The sequence below is a fragment of the Vespa mandarinia genome, chromosome 3 (genome assembly GCF_050613455.1).
Source record: "Vespa mandarinia isolate Hongniang chromosome 3, ASM5061345v1, whole genome shotgun sequence".
In the NCBI taxonomy this organism is placed as follows: domain Eukaryota; kingdom Metazoa; phylum Arthropoda; class Insecta; order Hymenoptera; family Vespidae; genus Vespa; species Vespa mandarinia.
In genome coordinates, this window is record NC_140812.1 from 3,765,862 (window position 1) to 3,783,517 (window position 17,656).

A 17,656-nucleotide genomic window follows, 5' to 3' on the forward strand; every position below is an offset into this window, starting at 1 on the left:
TCAACAACCTATGTAACGTCACAAGAAACATCTTAGACATATTTAATGCATGAGTACCAATAATAAACGTATGCATTTATATCAAAGTTTTTTTATCATTTCTAAACTTTAACGCGAATCCGATCATGTATTTCATTCAAATCGAGATAATCGACTGTTTCTGTACCTTAAATACAATTTCAGGTCAAAATTTCACTTGTTCATTTTTCTCGGATAATTACAACGAATTTATACTAAATAATACTATAATGTAACGCGTTTATCAGTTTTTTCTTTTTTTTTTCTTTTTTATATTTTTACTTTCTTTTACAACTTTTTTTTCTAAATTTATGATAGAACATTTTCAAATTATTTAATATCTCTTAATTTCTTTATTTTCTCTTTATTGAACACTGACCTTCATTAACTTCGTTAGATTACACCCGCTTGTGTGTGCGTGTTACATGTGTATGCGTGTGTACTAATTATTCCTGTAAACCCATTTAATTATCCTTCGCTTATCAATTGTCATTACAAGAGGCCATGGATCTAAATAATTGAAATGATACTCTTGATTATATCAAAAGGATTGGATAAGTATTTGTAAAAGTGACTTTTCAGGTATATATATATATATATCTAATGTCTTATTTACTTAATATTGATATTTTTTTTCTAATCATAAATACATCGTTTATAATCTAACAAAAGTTCCTAAAGAACGATATTTCCTTCCTATTTTGATTAAACATAATTTATGATTTGAAAGGGTCAATCAACACTTGTGCGTTCGATCAACCCAGTTAAGAGAAGAGATTATAGAAATAGATTATCGTCTATCTTGCTAATAGATGTGAATCTGATTCGACGTATCGTATCCGGTAGATGGCGTATCTCTGGCAATTGTTGGTAAGGTGGGAAAATATATAAAATTCATACGTTTATAGGTGGCAGCATAGGACGAACGATAAAAGATATGCATTATTTGACAGGTGCTTTGTCTAAAAAATCGATATGAATCTAATAAAAAGACAAAGAAAAAGAAAAATAAACGATTTATGGTATTTGTTCTGTCATAACAAGTCAAAATGTCATTAAATCTTCGAATCGTTCGAAATTTATTTGTTGTTAGAAATTGATGTTTCATTATTTTCATAAAGGTTAACATAAAGGTTTGAAAAGAAGGATATGAAGATAATAAAAAATTTGATACAACTCTGAAAAAAAAGAGGTTATCGTTTAATACATATCTGATATTTTCATTAATTCGACATGACTAAGTTATGATCGGTTTCGGTGAAGTCGCTCTTATACACCATCATCGTTAGAAAAATACAAAACGATAGACTAACGTCAATGACATCTATGTGATTGTAATAAAAAAAAATTTAATACACATTCTTTCATATTGCACGCAAGTTCGGTCAAGATGCCAGAACAAAATTCAAGCGACCAATATTCAACGTTGGTAAGCAAATGATTTAACTTTGACATTAAGATTCGATGTTACGTTTTACATAACCTTTGTTCGTAAACAATAGATTAAACTGTTATCAATTAAATAATAACGCAGTTACTTTTAGCACTGTACTATATAATTCATTGCATGATTCATCCTTTCTTCTCGAAATCTAATTGAATTTTTTTTCTTTTTTCCTAGGTTGGTCTGATATACATCTTCAATCTTATCGTTGGAACAGGAGCTTTGACTCTTCCAGCTGTTTTTAGTAGAGCAGGATGGGCTCTTGGTTTCAGTGTTATTTTGATATTAGCTTTTATAAGGTGAATAAATGAGATATTTTATTAAATATAATTCGAGATGATAATTATTTTTTTTACTATTACAGCTTTATGACAGTTACCTTTGTTATTGAAGTAATGGCATCTGCCAATGCAATAGTTACTTGGAGGCAAATTCAACATCGAAAACGTGTTAGTTTTTCTTATTATTATTATTTTTTTTTTTTTTTTCATTTGGATTGTTTTCTTTGAATGTATTGGAAATTTATATTCTATTTCAACCTTTTTTAGGCAATGCAAACATTGGGTGAATCTTGCCCTTCCAATTCTGATTCAGAAGATACACCATTAGTTACTGCTTATACACCCAGTCCAGATCGATCGGATACAACTTATCGGTATTACATAATTCATGATAAGATAGAGATGGGACAAATAGCATCAATTTTTTTCAATAAGTTTGGCACCACCTTATTTTATTTATGTCTTGCTATTTATTTATATGGCGATTTAAGTATTTATGGTGCGGCTGTAGCTAAATCAATAGCAGATGTTGCTTGTACCTATCAACCGAAGAACTTAACATGTAATGATACTATAGCAGATAATGAAGTTTGTTGGGAAGGTTCTGCTTTGGATCGATCGGATGCATATAGAATATTTCTTGTATGTTATCATTTTATAAAATCGTAATATCGTTGATATCATTTATGCGTTGTGAACTAATGGAATTTGTTGTTATTATTTATAGACTATTTTTATTTTTATGCTGGGACCTTTTGTATTTGTTAATGTACAAAAGACCAAGTATCTTCAGTTATTAACTTCGGCAATGAGATGGCTCGCATTTACTATCATGATTGTTTATGCAGTAAGAAAACTTGTTATCGATGGCCCGCAAGGCAATCCACCGCTTGCAAATATATCAGGTAAGCTATATTAAGAGATAAGCAATATTATATAAATATATATGACTAAACGAAGAAGTAAACAATATTATATTAATATATAAGAGTAAATGAATTGTGCAAAAATTATGTTAATCGATAATGTATCAATTTCAGGAATTCCTAGTCTCTTCGGTGCTTGCGTATATTCGTTTATGTGTCATCATTCTTTGCCTGCATTGGTTGCTCCGATTGCGAATAAATCTATGCTTAATCGGTCTCTTGCATTGGATTATGTATTAATAGCATCTTTTTATCTTTTACTTGCGCTGACCGGGGCGTTCGCTTTCGAACATCTTGATGATCTTTATACTTTGGATTTCGGGCCACGCGGATCAGGAGATTGTTCTAAAAGCACAAACATCTTTATGCTTATAATCGAATATTTTTTGGCACTTTTTCCAGTCTTCACTCTGAGCACAAGTTTTCCCATAATAGCTATTACGCTCAGAAACAATTTACAATCTTTGTTTTTATACGATGATACGTCTTATAATTTTTGCCTTCGAAGATTGATCTTCCCTATATTAGCAATACTCCCGCCTTATTTAATTGCTATGAGCACCAAAGATCTCTCTAAATTAGTTGGCATTACAGGATCGTATGCAGGGACTTGCATTCAATATTTAATTCCTACTTTCTTAGTTTATTATGCTAGAAAAAAGACAAATAAAATCATTGGTCTTGGTGTTATCAACAAATTTGCCAGTCCCTTTTCAAGCAATTTCTGGCTTATCTTTGTAACAATATGGGCAATCGCGTCCATGTTTTTAGTATCAGTTAATTTCATACAAATTTATTTCCAAGCAGCATGGCTAAATCAGTAGCATATAAATTTTCCGTACAGATTGTACATCTATGAGATCTATGAGATCAAGATGTACATTAAATTATTAAGATTTTCGAATATACTGTTCGTGTGCGTGAAGAAATGAAAACATGTCGTTTCTGTATCATGATATTTCATGGCATAAGTTCCTGATGTAGGAACTGTACTAAAAATTAATGATAAATAACTATTAATTTAAGGAAGATATCAATATATGATGGTGTTAGAGATGATGGATTATTATACTAAATCAAAGCAAATAAGGCTTAATTTTGATTAGTTTCAAACTAGTCAAGGAAAAGTTCTGCTTTTCTTAATGCGGATGAAGAATAGTTTATGGCACAGAGCAGGTTCGCATGTGCTGCAAAAAAATGACAATACTCTGGCACAAGTCAAGATCGACATTGTACAAGCCAAATTGATAAATGTAAAAATTGAAATTTTTTTCTACAATATATTAATTAACTTTAATCGCTGTAATCTAGGATGTATTCAAATGTTGATGTCTATTCTATGTAAAGAAGTCTTTCAAATAACTGATACTTGTTCAATTAAATGACAAAGATTTATAGTATGGGCAGTATTAAAATATGGATAAAATTCAGAGAGAAAGTAATTATTAAATTTGTTTAACATTCAAAGATTCTATTATAACTCATTGTAGTCTTTATTTATGACTCTTTCAATATATACATTTTACTTTTGCAAATTTGTATCAGATATTTCGCTGATTGTAACAGTGTTAAAGGCCAAGAGTGAGCAAGTAAATGAAGTTAATTGTTAATGTATCATAATTTAATTATACAATGGTGTATTATTATATATAAGTCTTAAGATAATAGTACAGAAATATTTTTATATAAGTGTAAAACTGCCAAAAAAAGTACTGATAGTATGTTTGAAAAACTTTGTACCTGTACAAATGTAGCGTACAATAAACAAAAAATGCATATATATTTTCCAAAAAGCAATACAAACGAAAATAAATATATAATTGATTGTACAAGTTTATTTAGATTTATTTATATGCATATATACATATATTACTATCTTATATATTTATATTATTTTATAGTTTATATTATAATAGACTCGAGTGTGACAGACTTTTAACACAGATAGAATTCTCTTTAAAATTCCAACAACACAAGGTAGCACAGTTAAAGCACGTTAACCGTTCAATTCAGAAATCTTATAACTTGGTTTTAATCGCATTGAAAACATATAGAATAACCAAAGTGCAAGATTTCTGCAAACGGTCGAACATTCGCGCACATTTATCACAATTTAACATTTTACAAAAACGCACAATATTTTACAATCACACAGGACAGAAAAAAATATATATATATGTTTTATTGAGATAATATAAATTATTATGAATATATATGTATACATAATTCACAGCCTATGAGGCATGAACAAATTTCGTATATAACATGAGAACACAGATATTGAATTAAAAAAAAAAAAACAAAAAAGTTAATATAAAACACATAAATATATAACTTATATAAATAACATAATACTTGTAAATGATGGCAAATGAGTAAAAATTACCTAAATATATATAAAAGATTCATATTATGAGGCGATAAAAGAATTTTAAAATAGACACGTTATATATATATAAGAGATATTTTTTTTGTCGCTCTACAAAGATGCCTTTGATTTCTCTCTTTGGTTTTGTTCTGTACACTCGAAAGCTTCTTGTTTGTGTTCTTTAAAAATTGATAATCGACGTATTAATCTCGTCATAAAATGAAATTTGTATCATCTAAGAGTTCGTTCTAATTAATTCTGAACTTTAAGACTAGGATGATTGTATTTTCTTCATCCTTTTCGATCATCAGTCTTCGATTGTACTAAAGGTATGTGTGTGCAGAATTTCTAAATATTTCGTGAATTTTCTCTAATCGCGATAACTATTTATCATTGCGCACGAAGTTCGATATTTACATATATCGTAGATATTCTTTTATATCGACGAACAATATCATGTCTAATTATATCATTCGCGGCAATATATATGTATTATCTATTATATAAACAGAATATTTCGTAACATGTAGGACTCATTTCATTAGTGGACAGAAGACAACAAACAATGAAAAAAGTTCATATAAACATGTGGCCCATTTGTATGGATAAAATAATTGCTGTAGCAAAACTTCCAAACTGTTGTACGTCTACTGTTCTTTACTATTGCTATTTTTATTTTTCGACATGGAAACAAAGTGAAATGGATCATATATATAAATGAACATTTTTCACTGTTTAGCATTTCCTAACTATGAAGTGTGTCCCACAAGTTACGAAATATATATAGATTGACAATATGAACGCTGTCTAAAAAGCTGTATATCATTTTCTATATCACTACCAAACTTGTTCATTTTTATTTGAAATGTTGGCTGTTTTTATCAAAAATCGTATTTTTGTTATAGATATGTGTATTTTTCAGGTTTGACTAAATTGATATTCAATATAACTCATTGAATACATATTATCTGGACCATCATCTTATACTGAAATCGAATACGAACTAATGTGAATGATATCGAAAACATTTAGAGACAGACTTAATTTTGTATTTACAAACCGAAGACGTGTTCGGTTTTATTTATTTTTTTTTTTTTTTTTTACTTTCATTAAATCCGGTTATGAGTAAATTAGCATGTAACGTTATAATAAGCATATAACGTTATAATTATATGTAATCGTTAGTATAATAAATTAGGTCATTAATCGTAATTATCCAAATAAGGGCATGACGCATCTTCGTGACCTATGCATTCAATTACCGGATCATGACTGCTATCCCACATCCCTGGGCCACATTGGCGACAAAGTCCAGCAAGTGTACAAGGTAAACGAACGAGCTGACGAAAATTATGAAGAAGACCGCGTGCCTTTCTTAATATCAAATTTCCATCCATATACATGGCAAGTGAACTAAAATGCAATAGCATTTCGTCGGTTCTAAGATCTTGCGCTATTACGTCGTCAGCGTAAACACACATTATGGCTAAACAAAGGAACAAGTGAAAATGATCCGTTAAATAGTTGACCCAGCAAGCTTCCCACATGATGAGAGCAACTTCGGTTGGAAATTCACGTTTTAAACACCTGTTATCGAAAAGAAAAAAGATATTATTTTACAAATAATAATTCTATTGAGTTATGGCTTTTATATATATATATTTTTTTTTTTTTTTTTTTTTTATTATACTTACAAAAGGATCCATCGATGACAAAATAATAATTCTAAGGCATCTGTATGTTTCTGTAGGTGAATATAGAAATCTGGCACCATAATTCTAATTAATTCTCTGAGATAGCACAAATTTCTATCCATATCTATATCAGTAGGTGTACACACTGCTACCGATCTTTGCATCAATCCAGCGAAACACCAGAAGGCATCGATTTCCGAATTAAGTTCTGCCAATAATGGAGCCAATAAATCAGACATACCTTGGGTGTATCCCAATCGGGGATTATAAACCGCGTAATTTAATAAAATATTTCTGGAAATAAGATATTCTTCATTTAAAAATATTCTTTTATTATTGATAATAATAATAACAATGACCAGTGAGATACTTACTTCATAACTTCGATATTTGGATTATCCTCTCCAGCGTAATATGGATTTCCTCTATCTGTTCGTACAACATCCTTTTCCACTATACAAACTACATTTCGCCAAAAACGTTCTCCTTGCTCTGGATTCATGTTTAGTCTACGTTTTTGAATTTCCTCATATTCTTGTCTTCTAAGAGCATCAATTTGTTCTCGATCTTCATAAGTGCTTTGATAAGAATAACAATGTAAGAGGAAGGGCCAAACAATTTTTCTCAAAGCTGGTTCCAACCCTCCAAAAAAGATTCCTTTACGGAGAGCCAAATCATCTTCTACTTGTCCCTTTTCATTTAATAAGTCTTTCCATGCTAAAGATGTAATCATTGGAACTTGTCCTTCTTCAGGATGCAATTCATCGCGGCCCACCTCAGGTCGACAAACCATAAAATGCCTGCATTATAAATGTACAGATGATAAACATTAAAATAATATATATATATATAATCATATAATAATATTATAATATACCTATAAGGTAAAGTTTCCTCTGTATCAGCGTCTAATCTAGGATAAAGTAATTGATGCCATTGGTGTAAAGTAGCAGCAAGGCGATCCAATCCACCATGATGAAAGTGTAAAATCTTGTATTGACTTTCTCTGCTAGCAACTACCAATTGTCCACATGTACAAGCTGGATCTGCAAAGAATAACCTCAAGGATCGCATTTCACTAAGATCCACGGAAAATCTTCTACATCGATGAGCTCTTCTCAATGTAACAGGAGAGGCAGTTGCACTTTCAGGAAAAGTAAGATTATGTTGAAGTGCCAGAAGTTCAGGCGATCTCATCCATGATGGTATTTCTTCAGCTGAAAAAAAAAGATATAAAAATAGATAAAAAAAAATAATTCAATAATTTCTCGATCTATTTACTTACCATCTGTGTGTGTAGATATAGAGAGACTACAAGTAGAAGTCAGTGACATACTACGACTCTTAATACTCACATTGTCATAACATAAATGTATCCGATCATCTTCTACACTTTTATAATCATTGTCAATAGTATTCTTACATTTTTCTGCTTCTTCCATTGATTCTGAACGAAAACGATTAATCCTTTGATCTCTCTCCTTTCTAATGATTCCTGAAGCATCATAGATATTTTCTTTTTTCTTCCCCCATTAACTAAGTTTCTATATTGATTACTTTTTTCTTTTCTCTGAAACTCACCAATATCCTTGGAAGTGTCTTCATCCTCGCAAATACGTACTCCGGTAGAAAATCCTCCAGAACAAACACGTTCGCAATCGCCACATCTAATAGGTTCTTTTGCTTCCAAACAAACATCGACTCTCTCCTCCAGAGATTCCTTCTCGCAACTACTCTCATAGCGTTTCTCTCCAAGCTCTGAAATCTTTGTATGACATGGCTCGCTAGTTTCAGTATCACGAGACATCACAATACTCTCCAATTTTCTTACATTTAAACTCTCCAAAGTAGTTGGATGTTTACGTAAGGTGCTATTAGGTATCCAACTAAGATGCAATGTTGGCACGTCAGAATTTTTATTAAACTTACAGGTTATGGTCATATATCCAGGATGATGCACGACGTCAGAATTCTGACGCGTTAAAGTTGGGGGATGTACGCAGACATTGTTCTTACAAAACAATGCCTCACCATCCTGATAAATAGTACGACGTTCATCCTGGCTGCCGTCGCCGAGGATGTAATTGCTCGCTTTCCTGAGAATACTCGGAAGCGGCATCTTCGTCGGCTAACGAATCTCCCCCGTTTCGGCGCATGGACTTCTTTCGCTTTTTATTAGATGTCTTACCTTTTCTTTATTTTCTTCTCTTCCTTTATCCTTATCTTATTTTTCATTTTTGTTTAACAAATCGATCACAACTAACTTGTTTGAGATGTGCACGAATGCGACACAAAGAAACGTTCTTCTGATCTATTATACGGAGGAGACGCATTTCAATCTTTTTTTTTTCTTTCACCCTTAATTATTATTTTCTTCGTGAACGTTCTTTCCCGAAGATTATTCCTTCGAAAAAAAGTCATAGAAACGTCGTAAGATCGGTTTTTATATCGATGACGAATTCTTCTTTCAATGGAAAATCTTGTTAACTTCTGAAAAATATGAAGAAAAAAAAAGTAAGATAGATGTATTTAAAATAAGATTCAGAGGCGTCTCGATACAATAAACTAAACTAAACACAAAGGTGGCGAGTTTCAGTTCAGTTCGCGCCATGCGCGGTGAAAACTAGGAAGAACCGCGAGGTATTCATGATTTCTAAATAGGACACTTTTCCGGCACGATAAAATGCTTGACACACGTTGACCTCAATCCATTATGCAACATTCTAACTTTTGTCTCTCAAATCAATTGCTATGCTTACCAAATATTAAATACCTAAAATATCATATTACAATGTCAAATTTTCATTCATCTATAATTTATTTCCTATTTTGAAAAAAGATATATATATATATATATATATATATATATATATATATATATATATATATTTCGAGCAATCGAAATTCAAATAGTGCGTCTTTTACTCGTACGATGATTGGACATTGATCGATTAGTTCGGTCAATTGCGATTATCGAATGGATATCATCTCATTGAAATGTTTGCTTTTATAGAATCTATGCATAAATTAATAGAGAAAAAAAGATTGTATTTCCGATCAAATTTACGTCGATACCATAGCAATAAATTAAAAAATGATTTCAACTAACAATTAAATAAATTTTGATATATTTTATAATTATTAGTCGTGTTATATGATCGAAAAATTTAATTTTTATTTATTTGATCAGTATTTTTTATTAATTAATGATAAATATTTTATTAAATAAATATAATCAATATGCATGAATATTTTGTTCAGTATAAATAATTAAGTGTCAGGATTGCGTCAGAGTTACGTCATTTATATTACGTACTGATATTTTATTATAAATATTCCCTGTTTATTTAAAATATTGACCCAGTAAATGGCAATCAGGGAACTTTAAATGAATTGCGATAAAATAAACTTATTATGGTGTCAGAAAATAAAACATTTTTTCTTTGCTATCAGATAAATGGAAATGCCTGTTGTGTGAATAAATTATAAATAATATCGATCATTTTAATGTCTACTGGAAATATCTTTGATGTTGTTCGTTAAGAGAAATGTATAGAGATGCATATTTCAGATGCATGGATAGTAGTAAAATATCTACAAGGTGTTTGCGAAGTCAGTATTAATTTTATTTTTCTTAATCGTTTATTTTTCTTAAGAATCTGTTTGACTTCAATCAATATATACAAAATTACATATAGAATTAAATAAAATATGGTGCAATGGATGTAATAATTTTTCGTTAAAAACAAATGAAGAAAAAAAAATAAAAAGAGATAAAAATTCAGATGTATAATAAACGTTTTCGTAAGTTATTATTTTTTAAACATATTTTAATGGAAAAAAATTCGTGCAAAATCGTTTACTTGTCCGCATTCATATTATAAGCAATTATCATATATATACATGTACCTGGTTTTTTTAATAAAGCAGTTCAGAAAAAGCGTCTATACAGAGGTATATATCACCTGGATCTTATGAAATTGAAATACGTTCCTCGTTGAGGAACGTTCAATTGCAAGCGACGAATTATGTATGACCAAATCAAAGGTCAATAATGATTACAAAGAACGAATTCAATAATACACAAAATATTTTTGTGTAGAAAAATCACGTTTACTTAGAAACATCATGTATATATCATATGTAAAAACACCGACGCTATACATACATATACATATGCTATACATACATTTTTTCGGTAAACACAGAGAGAGCGAGAGAGCGAGAGCGAGCGAGAGAGAGAGAGAGAGAGAGAGAGAGAGAGAGAGAGAGAGAGCGCAAAATGATCATTGTCGATGAGTTATAAACATAGCACAGTCCATACGTACTCCGTCACTTGTTCATGATATATAGGTAGCGTCGCGACGCCTCAGCTGCTCTTCCAAGAAAAAGCAAAAAAGTATCGACTTGATCTCGTAAAGACGGCGTTACAACGGAACGTAAAACGTGTTTTGCCACATGCAAAGCGTCGCGCTGCTTCTCTCTTATCCAGGATCAATATTTTCATCTGATCGCGAAACCTGCGTGTTTTGCCCTACTACCCGAGCTATCGACATATCGTTCTCGTTACACTTCCGCTTGCTTTTTTTATTGATCTTCGAACTTTACCTACTCATTCGCTTCACCTTCTTTTCGTTCCTCTACTCTGCGTTTTCTTTAACTTCGATTTTTCAAGGATGTCTGTTTTTCGTGTGTATGACTTTTTGTCCTATATTAAAAGATCGGTTCGTTTGATTTCTCTAACCAATCGTTTTTATATTGGACACGACTCAATAGTTACATTAAATTACCGAATAAAGAGTAGAATATTTAATAGGAATAAATAAATAATATTATTGTATTAATTACTATTGGTAAATAAATAAAAAATAATTAAAACCGATTAATTGGATAGGTTTCCTAAATATCTTCAGTGATGCTTTTTACACAGTTTACAGTATCTAACTGTATTCTAATGTACTTCGTAGTTAAATATTATTTTATGATCTTTATTAAGAACTAATCCAGATTTAGGTCCACGTTTTAAATAGGATATTGTAGAGTATGCTGAAAAATGAAAATCTTCTTGCAGGTAGCCATTTATCAGTAAATGTCCTATTATAGCTTCTCCTGTCTCCCTAGAAAATGTTGGAGTAGGCACTTTGGCAACTCTTAATAATGATGCTCCTTTACCAAACCAGGCATCTATTAGCTTTAATGCTGTTAATCTTGTCTCATTTTGGATGGCTTTGGTAATAATTTCATACAAATGTCTACAATATGGTGCTACGTTGAATTCCTTCTTTTCCTTGGGTTTCCGACAATGGTCACACATTTGAGTACAATCCTTAGTTTCCCAATTTTCTTCGAAATGTTTAGCGATTAGGCTACGTCTACAAGAGTTTTGATCCAAACAATATTCTAATATTTTATACAGATTTTGCAAGCCAACCTTATCTTGAAATACCATAGTACTTAACCTGAACACATCAGGTAATCTATACAAGACAATACATGCTGATTTTTTACCATCTCTACCAGCTCTTCCACTTTCTTGATAAAAATTTTCCATAGATTTAGAAATACAATGGTGTATAACAAAACGAACATCTGGTTTATCTATACCCAATCCGAAAGCAATTGTAGCTATTACAGCTTGGTATTTACCAGAGATCCATTTAGCATATACTTCAGATCTATAATCTGCCTCTAACATTGCATGATAACATCCCACTTTTAATTGTAAACTACGTAAGTCCGTTGTTAATTGTTCTGCATCTTTAATAGTAGTTGTATAAATTATACCAGATTTATCTTTGAACCTATTTTTTAATAAATTTTCTATCATTGCTAGACAGGTATCCTTATCTGCTGGTTTACGACGTACTTCATAGAACAAATTTGGTCTGTTAAATGGAGCTCTCAAAACTAGGCAGCCTTGTATATCTAACATTTTCTGTACATCCAAAATAATCTTAGCTGGTGCTGTCGCGGTAAGACCAAGAACTGGTATACCTGGAAACATAGATTTTAAAATTCCAAGAAACTTATAATCTGGTCTGAAATCATGTCCCCATTGACTACAACAGTGTACTTCATCTATTGCAAAACGATCTAATTTTTTTAATTCGTATGCTTTTTGTAATTTGCTCATAAAACGATTTGATTTTGCCATATATTCTGGCGTAACATAAATTAATTTAAGATCAGATTTTTTATCTATTAGGGAATTCATTATCGTTTTAACATTTTCTTTATCTGCCTTTGCATGCAACATTAAAGCTTTCACATTAAGTTTGTGCAGCCCATGTAACTGATCTTCCATTAATGATAATAAAGGAGAAACTACTATAGTAATGCCTTTACTAATTACAGCCGGCAATTGATAACACAAACTTTTGCCACCACCTGTAGGCATAATTAAAATAACATCTTCATTAGATAAGATTGCATTCATGGTTGGTAATTGTAAAGGTCGCATATTTTGTATCTTAAAAACATCTTGTAACGTTTTCTTTAGATTTTTGGACCAATTGAAATTTTCCTCATTCCAATTCTTTTTTGATACAGACAAGCTCTTTTTCAATAATGCATCATCGCGTAATTTTTCTTTACGTTGGACTAACACATTTTTACGATCTTCAAGTTTCTGTAATTCAGTTTCTATTTCCCGTAATTCGTAATCAATAGCAGCTATTTCATCTTCTTCAGTAACTGCAAAATAAATAAATAATTGATGAGATATTAATAAAGAAGATAGAATCATAGGAAAATTTCTTTTGTTATCCCTTTTCTTATCTTTTACATTGTTAATAGTATTTACAAAAAATAATAAAAAATAAACAAGCAAATAAAAATTGGAAGAACGCACCTTCGTTATGATCGTCAATTTTAATTACATCTTTCGAACTACATTCAGACATTATAAATAATTTTAATTATTTACTATAGTTTGTTAGTGATAAGTTATAAAAAGTAGATAAAATTATCGACGAAAAATTTCACGATATATATGCCACGCGCGCATGGACGCAACGTGTCCATATATTTTGTATTATTTTAAGAGCGACCTAGCCTAAAAGACGAATAGTGCCGGTATTGTATACACCCTTTGTCTGGTGTGATCAGCTGATTTTTAGTAATACATTCTTATCAGGCAAGTAACCTTATAGTTACGTCGAACTCTTTGCTTTAAATTAATAATACTTAAGCTAATTGAGCATTAATGCGTTAGTTTAAAAACGATCGAGAAATTGAAAATTTTAGAAAAAAAATAAGTAAAAAAAGAAATGTTTAATGTATTTAATGCGGCACTTCGTGCGTGCCCTACTTGGCTCGAAAATCAACTCGTTTCTGTGTACTTCAGGGGTATTAAAATTTTTGATATAATCATATTGTAAAGTTTTACTACTTTGACTGCTTATCAAATAACTTCGTTTCTTATCAAAGTAAAGACTTAAATATTAAGTAAAATTGCATGTTATTGTATGTCTCGCTTCAATACTTCTATTATATTTCTAACGATAAATTGAGATGCATTTTCTATTCAGCTTTACTAATTTGCTAACAGACATAGATTTTTGATAGTTTATTTTATATGTTGTTATATTATAATAATAGTTCTCCTTGATTACATTTACATTGATATCTATCAACAGTGATTTGGGCCAAGTATATATATGCTGCATGTAATGTGCAATAAATTTGGAGAATATTATACTTATGCATGGTATCTTCTAGTAAATAATTAATTTTAATAAAATATTAAAAGAGAATATAACAAATATTTTTATATTATTAGCACGAAGTATTACTACAAATGGTTTTCATAGTACTACATTGTTAATAGAGCAACCAGATATGAAGGTCCAAATATTACCTGCACTACAAGATAACTATATGTACCTTGTATGTATATTACTTTTTTTTATTAATTAGAATCAAATATTAATAGCCTTCTACTTAATTTGAGATTTATAATTTTAAAAGATTATTGATGAGAAATCCAAAGATGCTGCCATAGTAGATCCTGTTGATCCAGATCTAGTTGCTTCCGCAGTTAAAGACAATAATGTCAATCTTACAAAGATTTTAACAACTCACCATCATTGGGATCACGCTGGAGGCAATGAGAAAATGGTTAAAAAATTTGAAAATTTACAAGTATATGGTGGAGATGATAGAGTAGGAGCTCTTAATTGCAAAGTACAACATAATGATACCTTTAATATTGGAAATTTAAATGTTCAATGTCTTGCAACACCATGTCACACAACTGGACATATTTGTTATTACATAACAGGAGAAGGAGATACTCCAGCAGTGTTCACTGGTAAAATATTTTAAATATTTAGATATAGGATATATATAGTTTCATATGAATATACTGATGACAAAATTTATGATTAGGTGATACATTATTTGTGGGTGGTTGTGGTAGATTTTTTGAAGGAACAGCTGACCAGATGTATAAGGCACTTATTGACATTCTGGGTAAATTACCCAATGAGACGGTAAGATAATTATTATTAATTTGTCAAGAAAAATATAAAATATAATATAATGAAAATGGATATATATATATTGCGTGTTATAGAAGGTATATTGTGGACATGAATATACTGGTACTAATTTGAAATTTGGTATTCTTGTTGAACCAAACAATGAAGCTATTCGTCAAAAGATGGAATGGGCTCATTCACAACGTGAAAAGAATTGCCCTACTATTCCTAGCACAATAGAAAATGAGAAATTAACCAATCCATTTATGCGTGTTCATGAACAATCTGTCATGGAACATGCTAAAGAAAATGATCCTATAAAAACAATGGCATATCTGCGAAGGAAGAAGGACAATTTTAAGGCATAATATACTTCCTAAAATATTGTTTTCTTATTGCTTTCAATAATTTCACATAGATTTATATATATGGATTACTATTTACTAAAAGAAATGACCCTATAAAAACAATGGCATATCTATGAAGGAAAAAGGACAATTTTAAGGCATAATATATTTCCTAAAATATTGTTTTCTTATTGCTTCCAATAATTTTACATAGATTTATATATATGGATACTATTTAGTAAAGGAAAAAAGGGGTCGAACAGGGTTTGTGTTTTTATATATAATATTATATTTGAATATTCTATACAATTACATATAGTCATAGATACAAACGCACAATTACAAATAACATATATACAATGGAAATTTATTAAAGTAAATACTACGTTGTATTTAAAGACATTTGACTTGGTGCATCTTCTGTTTTTTTATTGTAAATTTGCATTTCTGCAACATATTTTTCTTTAGAGCGCTCATACATGTCGTAATATACCTAGAAAAATAATATAACAACATTATAAAATCTATAAAGAAAGGGAGAAGAATTCATAAGAATACCTTTTTATCTTCAGAGCTAAGCGACTTCCATGTAGTCGCTAATTGTCTAGTTAATTCTTGTTTGCTTGGTTCTGGTTCACCAGCCAGCCTTTCCATTACTCGAGGTCTTTGTTCTTGACAAAATTGAAAGAAAGGATTTGCAGGTCGTTTAGGTGCATTAGGATCTGTTTTTGCACCTTTCCTTTTAGTTCCTTTTTTTGGTTTATCTTCCTTAGAATTATTTGGCATAGCTTTTGTTCCTTTCTCTTGTTTCAAAGTTGCTTGGAATACACTGTTTTCCTCTAGAACACCCATAGGAGCTTCACGCCAACGATCTCCATGTTGATCCAATCGATCAATTAAAAATCTGTGTAGCGAAAACATATATTTATATGTGTATATATGATATATATATATGTATATATATATGTTTATATATATATACATATATATATATAAACACTATGTCTTTTACAAAGAAAACTAAGGATTGTATAGCCTTACAGCTTAACCTATAACACTAACTTTTTTTCCTTTCTCGTCCGTTTAAGCAGTTTCCTTATTCTTTGAATACGAAAGACTAATCTCTCATTTTCCTAGAATGTATAAAACACGGTGAGTTAAAAACATTCCATGTAAACACAACAATAATACAGCACGTTATAACAACATATTAACCTGTTGCAAGATCTCACATCTATCCAGTAACAGTTGATATTTTCTTTTATAAACATCAAATTCTTCAGGCTCTGCGTCGTATTCGGACTCGTCTGACATTATAAATGTACTTTACAACAAAGTATAAATTATGTTTTTTCTACATTTTAACCACACCATCGATAACTCTTTAGCGCGTTTAATTTACACGATAGATTTGTAAACTTAGAGATGACGCCACTAAAGTCGCGTCTTTAGCGACTCGATAATCCCTGCTATATCGACATGTTTTCAAGATGGCATCATAAGTGTGTAAGAATGAGGAAGCATTAATTAGTTTCGTAGAATAATTCCAAATTTTATTCAAATTATTTCTCATATATTTGATAAAAGTAAAGTTTACTCGACAACATTAGTAATACAATAATGTATTTGAGGTATTAATAATTGGACAGATTAAAAAAAAGAAAATTAGTTTTTTAACTTTATTTTCCTTCTCACGATTGGTTGTCAAGAAAAAAAAAACTGAATAATATATCAAAGAATTAATAATTTTGAAGATACTCATGCCATCGAATAAAGTAAACGATGTAATTTTACTTCTTCATAATTTTACTTTATTATCTTTACTAGAATCATAGGAATTTTACTCGATCGATAACATCCTATAATATTATCAGTTACAAGCTATGATTAGATGCTATAAAACATTTTCTCGTTAATTAACGTCATAAAAAAAATGATCACGTTATAAAACTGGGTGGTTTCCCGCTTCGGAACAAAATACCACGTGATGTCGATTTAAACGAAATCAGAAATCAGCATCAAATGGTTTCAATTATTTTTCTCTATAGTTACGAAGAGAAAAAATGAGTCGGAGAAATCGACGTTTTTTAAAAAAGAA

The 17,656-nt window shown here is 30.4% G+C and overlaps 5 protein-coding genes across 10 annotated transcripts; 2 read left to right on the forward strand and 3 right to left on the reverse strand.

Annotated features, from left to right (window-relative positions):
* The first annotated feature begins 1,306 nt into the window (after window positions 1-1,306).
* LOC118451030 (putative sodium-coupled neutral amino acid transporter 12) lies at window positions 1,307-4,474 on the forward strand. Of its 2 annotated transcripts, XM_035887141.2 has the most exons (7): window positions 1,307-1,447; window positions 1,640-1,761; window positions 1,827-1,911; window positions 2,011-2,117; window positions 2,235-2,385; window positions 2,471-2,648; window positions 2,784-4,474. In XM_035887141.2, exons 1-7 carry the CDS (start codon window positions 1,409-1,411, stop codon window positions 3,491-3,493), a joined length of 1,392 nt encoding a protein of 463 aa, XP_035743034.1. In that variant the 5' UTR covers window positions 1,307-1,408; the 3' UTR covers window positions 3,494-4,474. The 2 variants fall into 2 exon arrangements, with proteins under 2 accessions (XP_035743034.1, XP_035743033.1); XM_035887140.2 differs by having other exon boundaries at window positions 2,011-2,385; window positions 2,784-4,473.
* A 1,638-nt stretch (window positions 4,475-6,112) lies between these two features.
* TBC1D16 (TBC1 domain family member 16) lies at window positions 6,113-8,850 on the reverse strand. Of its 2 annotated transcripts, XM_035887138.2 has the most exons (7): window positions 8,563-8,850; window positions 8,313-8,496; window positions 8,017-8,226; window positions 7,609-7,948; window positions 7,106-7,531; window positions 6,732-7,025; window positions 6,113-6,624 (listed from the first exon to the last, which is right to left on the reverse strand). In XM_035887138.2, the coding sequence occupies exons 1-7, from the start codon at window positions 8,848-8,850 to the stop codon at window positions 6,240-6,242; spliced, it is 2,127 nt and encodes a 708-aa protein (XP_035743031.1). In that variant the 3' UTR covers window positions 6,113-6,239. The 2 variants fall into 2 exon arrangements, with proteins under 2 accessions (XP_035743031.1, XP_035743027.2); XM_035887134.2 differs by having other exon boundaries at window positions 8,313-8,850.
* Window positions 8,851-11,682: 2,832 nt separating this feature from the next.
* On the reverse strand, window positions 11,683-13,721 carry LOC146873111 (ATP-dependent DNA helicase Q1). Its single transcript, XM_085656064.1, has 2 exons — window positions 13,582-13,721; window positions 11,683-13,424 (listed from the first exon to the last, which is right to left on the reverse strand). Exons 1-2 carry the CDS (start codon window positions 13,631-13,633, stop codon window positions 11,683-11,685), a joined length of 1,794 nt encoding a protein of 597 aa, XP_085512190.1. The 5' UTR covers window positions 13,634-13,721.
* Window positions 13,721-15,971, forward strand: LOC118451032 (hydroxyacylglutathione hydrolase, mitochondrial-like). 4 transcript variants are annotated; one of them, XM_035887147.2, is made up of 5 exons: window positions 13,721-13,866; window positions 14,512-14,618; window positions 14,700-15,042; window positions 15,120-15,223; window positions 15,307-15,968. In XM_035887147.2, the coding sequence occupies exons 2-5, from the start codon at window positions 14,571-14,573 to the stop codon at window positions 15,577-15,579; spliced, it is 768 nt and encodes a 255-aa protein (XP_035743040.1). In that variant the 5' UTR covers window positions 13,721-13,866; window positions 14,512-14,570; the 3' UTR covers window positions 15,580-15,968. The 4 variants fall into 4 exon arrangements, with proteins under 4 accessions (XP_035743040.1, XP_035743042.1, XP_035743037.1 ...); XM_035887149.2 differs by having other exon boundaries at window positions 13,758-13,866; window positions 14,560-14,618; window positions 15,307-15,971; XM_035887144.2 differs by lacking the exon at window positions 13,721-13,866 and adding an exon at window positions 13,873-14,078 and having other exon boundaries at window positions 14,560-14,618; window positions 15,307-15,971.
* LOC118451033 (uncharacterized) lies at window positions 15,872-17,020 on the reverse strand. The gene is made up of 4 exons (XM_035887150.2): window positions 16,774-17,020; window positions 16,621-16,691; window positions 16,117-16,462; window positions 15,872-16,051 (listed from the first exon to the last, which is right to left on the reverse strand). The coding sequence occupies exons 1-4, from the start codon at window positions 16,870-16,872 to the stop codon at window positions 15,941-15,943; spliced, it is 627 nt and encodes a 208-aa protein (XP_035743043.1). The 5' UTR covers window positions 16,873-17,020; the 3' UTR covers window positions 15,872-15,940.
* Window positions 17,021-17,656: the final 636 nt, after the last annotated feature.

What these genes read in the sequence shown, in the direction of transcription:
- LOC118451030 (XM_035887140.2), top strand. Translation starts at nt 1,409, where the DNA reads ATGCCAGAACAAAATTCAAGCGACCAATATTCAACGTTG. An exon ending in GCGACCAATATTCAACGTTG is followed by an intron (nt 1,448 to 1,639) that starts GTAAGCAAATGA and finishes CTTTTTTCCTAG; the next exon opens with GTTGGTCTGATATACATCTT. An exon ending in ATGCATATAGAATATTTCTT is followed by an intron (nt 2,386 to 2,470) that starts GTATGTTATCAT and finishes TATTATTTATAG; the next exon opens with ACTATTTTTATTTTTATGCT.
- TBC1D16 (XM_035887134.2), bottom strand. Translation starts at nt 8,850, where the DNA reads ATGCCGCTTCCGAGTATTCTCAGGAAAGCGAGCAATTACATCCTCGGC. An exon ending in AGACACTTCCAAGGATATTG is followed by an intron (nt 8,227 to 8,312) that starts GTGAGTTTCAGA and finishes ATGATGCTTCAG; the next exon opens with GAATCATTAGAAAGGAGAGA. An exon ending in CCAAATATCGAAGTTATGAA is followed by an intron (nt 7,026 to 7,105) that starts GTAAGTATCTCA and finishes TCTTATTTCCAG; the next exon opens with AAATATTTTATTAAATTACG.
- LOC146873111 (XM_085656064.1), bottom strand. Translation starts at nt 13,633, where the DNA reads ATGTCTGAATGTAGTTCGAAAGATGTAATTAAAATTGACGATCATAAC. An exon ending in AATTGACGATCATAACGAAG is followed by an intron (nt 13,425 to 13,581) that starts GTGCGTTCTTCC and finishes TTTATTTTGCAG; the next exon opens with TTACTGAAGAAGATGAAATA.
- LOC118451032 (XM_035887143.2), top strand. Translation starts at nt 14,000, where the DNA reads ATGTTTAATGTATTTAATGCGGCACTTCGTGCGTGCCCTACTTGGCTC. An exon ending in AAGATAACTATATGTACCTT is followed by an intron (nt 14,619 to 14,699) that starts GTATGTATATTA and finishes TAATTTTAAAAG; the next exon opens with ATTATTGATGAGAAATCCAA. An exon ending in TACTCCAGCAGTGTTCACTG is followed by an intron (nt 15,043 to 15,119) that starts GTAAAATATTTT and finishes ATTTATGATTAG; the next exon opens with GTGATACATTATTTGTGGGT.
- LOC118451033 (XM_035887150.2), bottom strand. Translation starts at nt 16,872, where the DNA reads ATGTCAGACGAGTCCGAATACGACGCAGAGCCTGAAGAATTTGATGTT. An exon ending in GATGTGAGATCTTGCAACAG is followed by an intron (nt 16,692 to 16,773) that starts GTTAATATGTTG and finishes TATACATTCTAG; the next exon opens with GAAAATGAGAGATTAGTCTT. An exon ending in TTAGCTCTGAAGATAAAAAG is followed by an intron (nt 16,052 to 16,116) that starts GTATTCTTATGA and finishes TTATTTTTCTAG; the next exon opens with GTATATTACGACATGTATGA.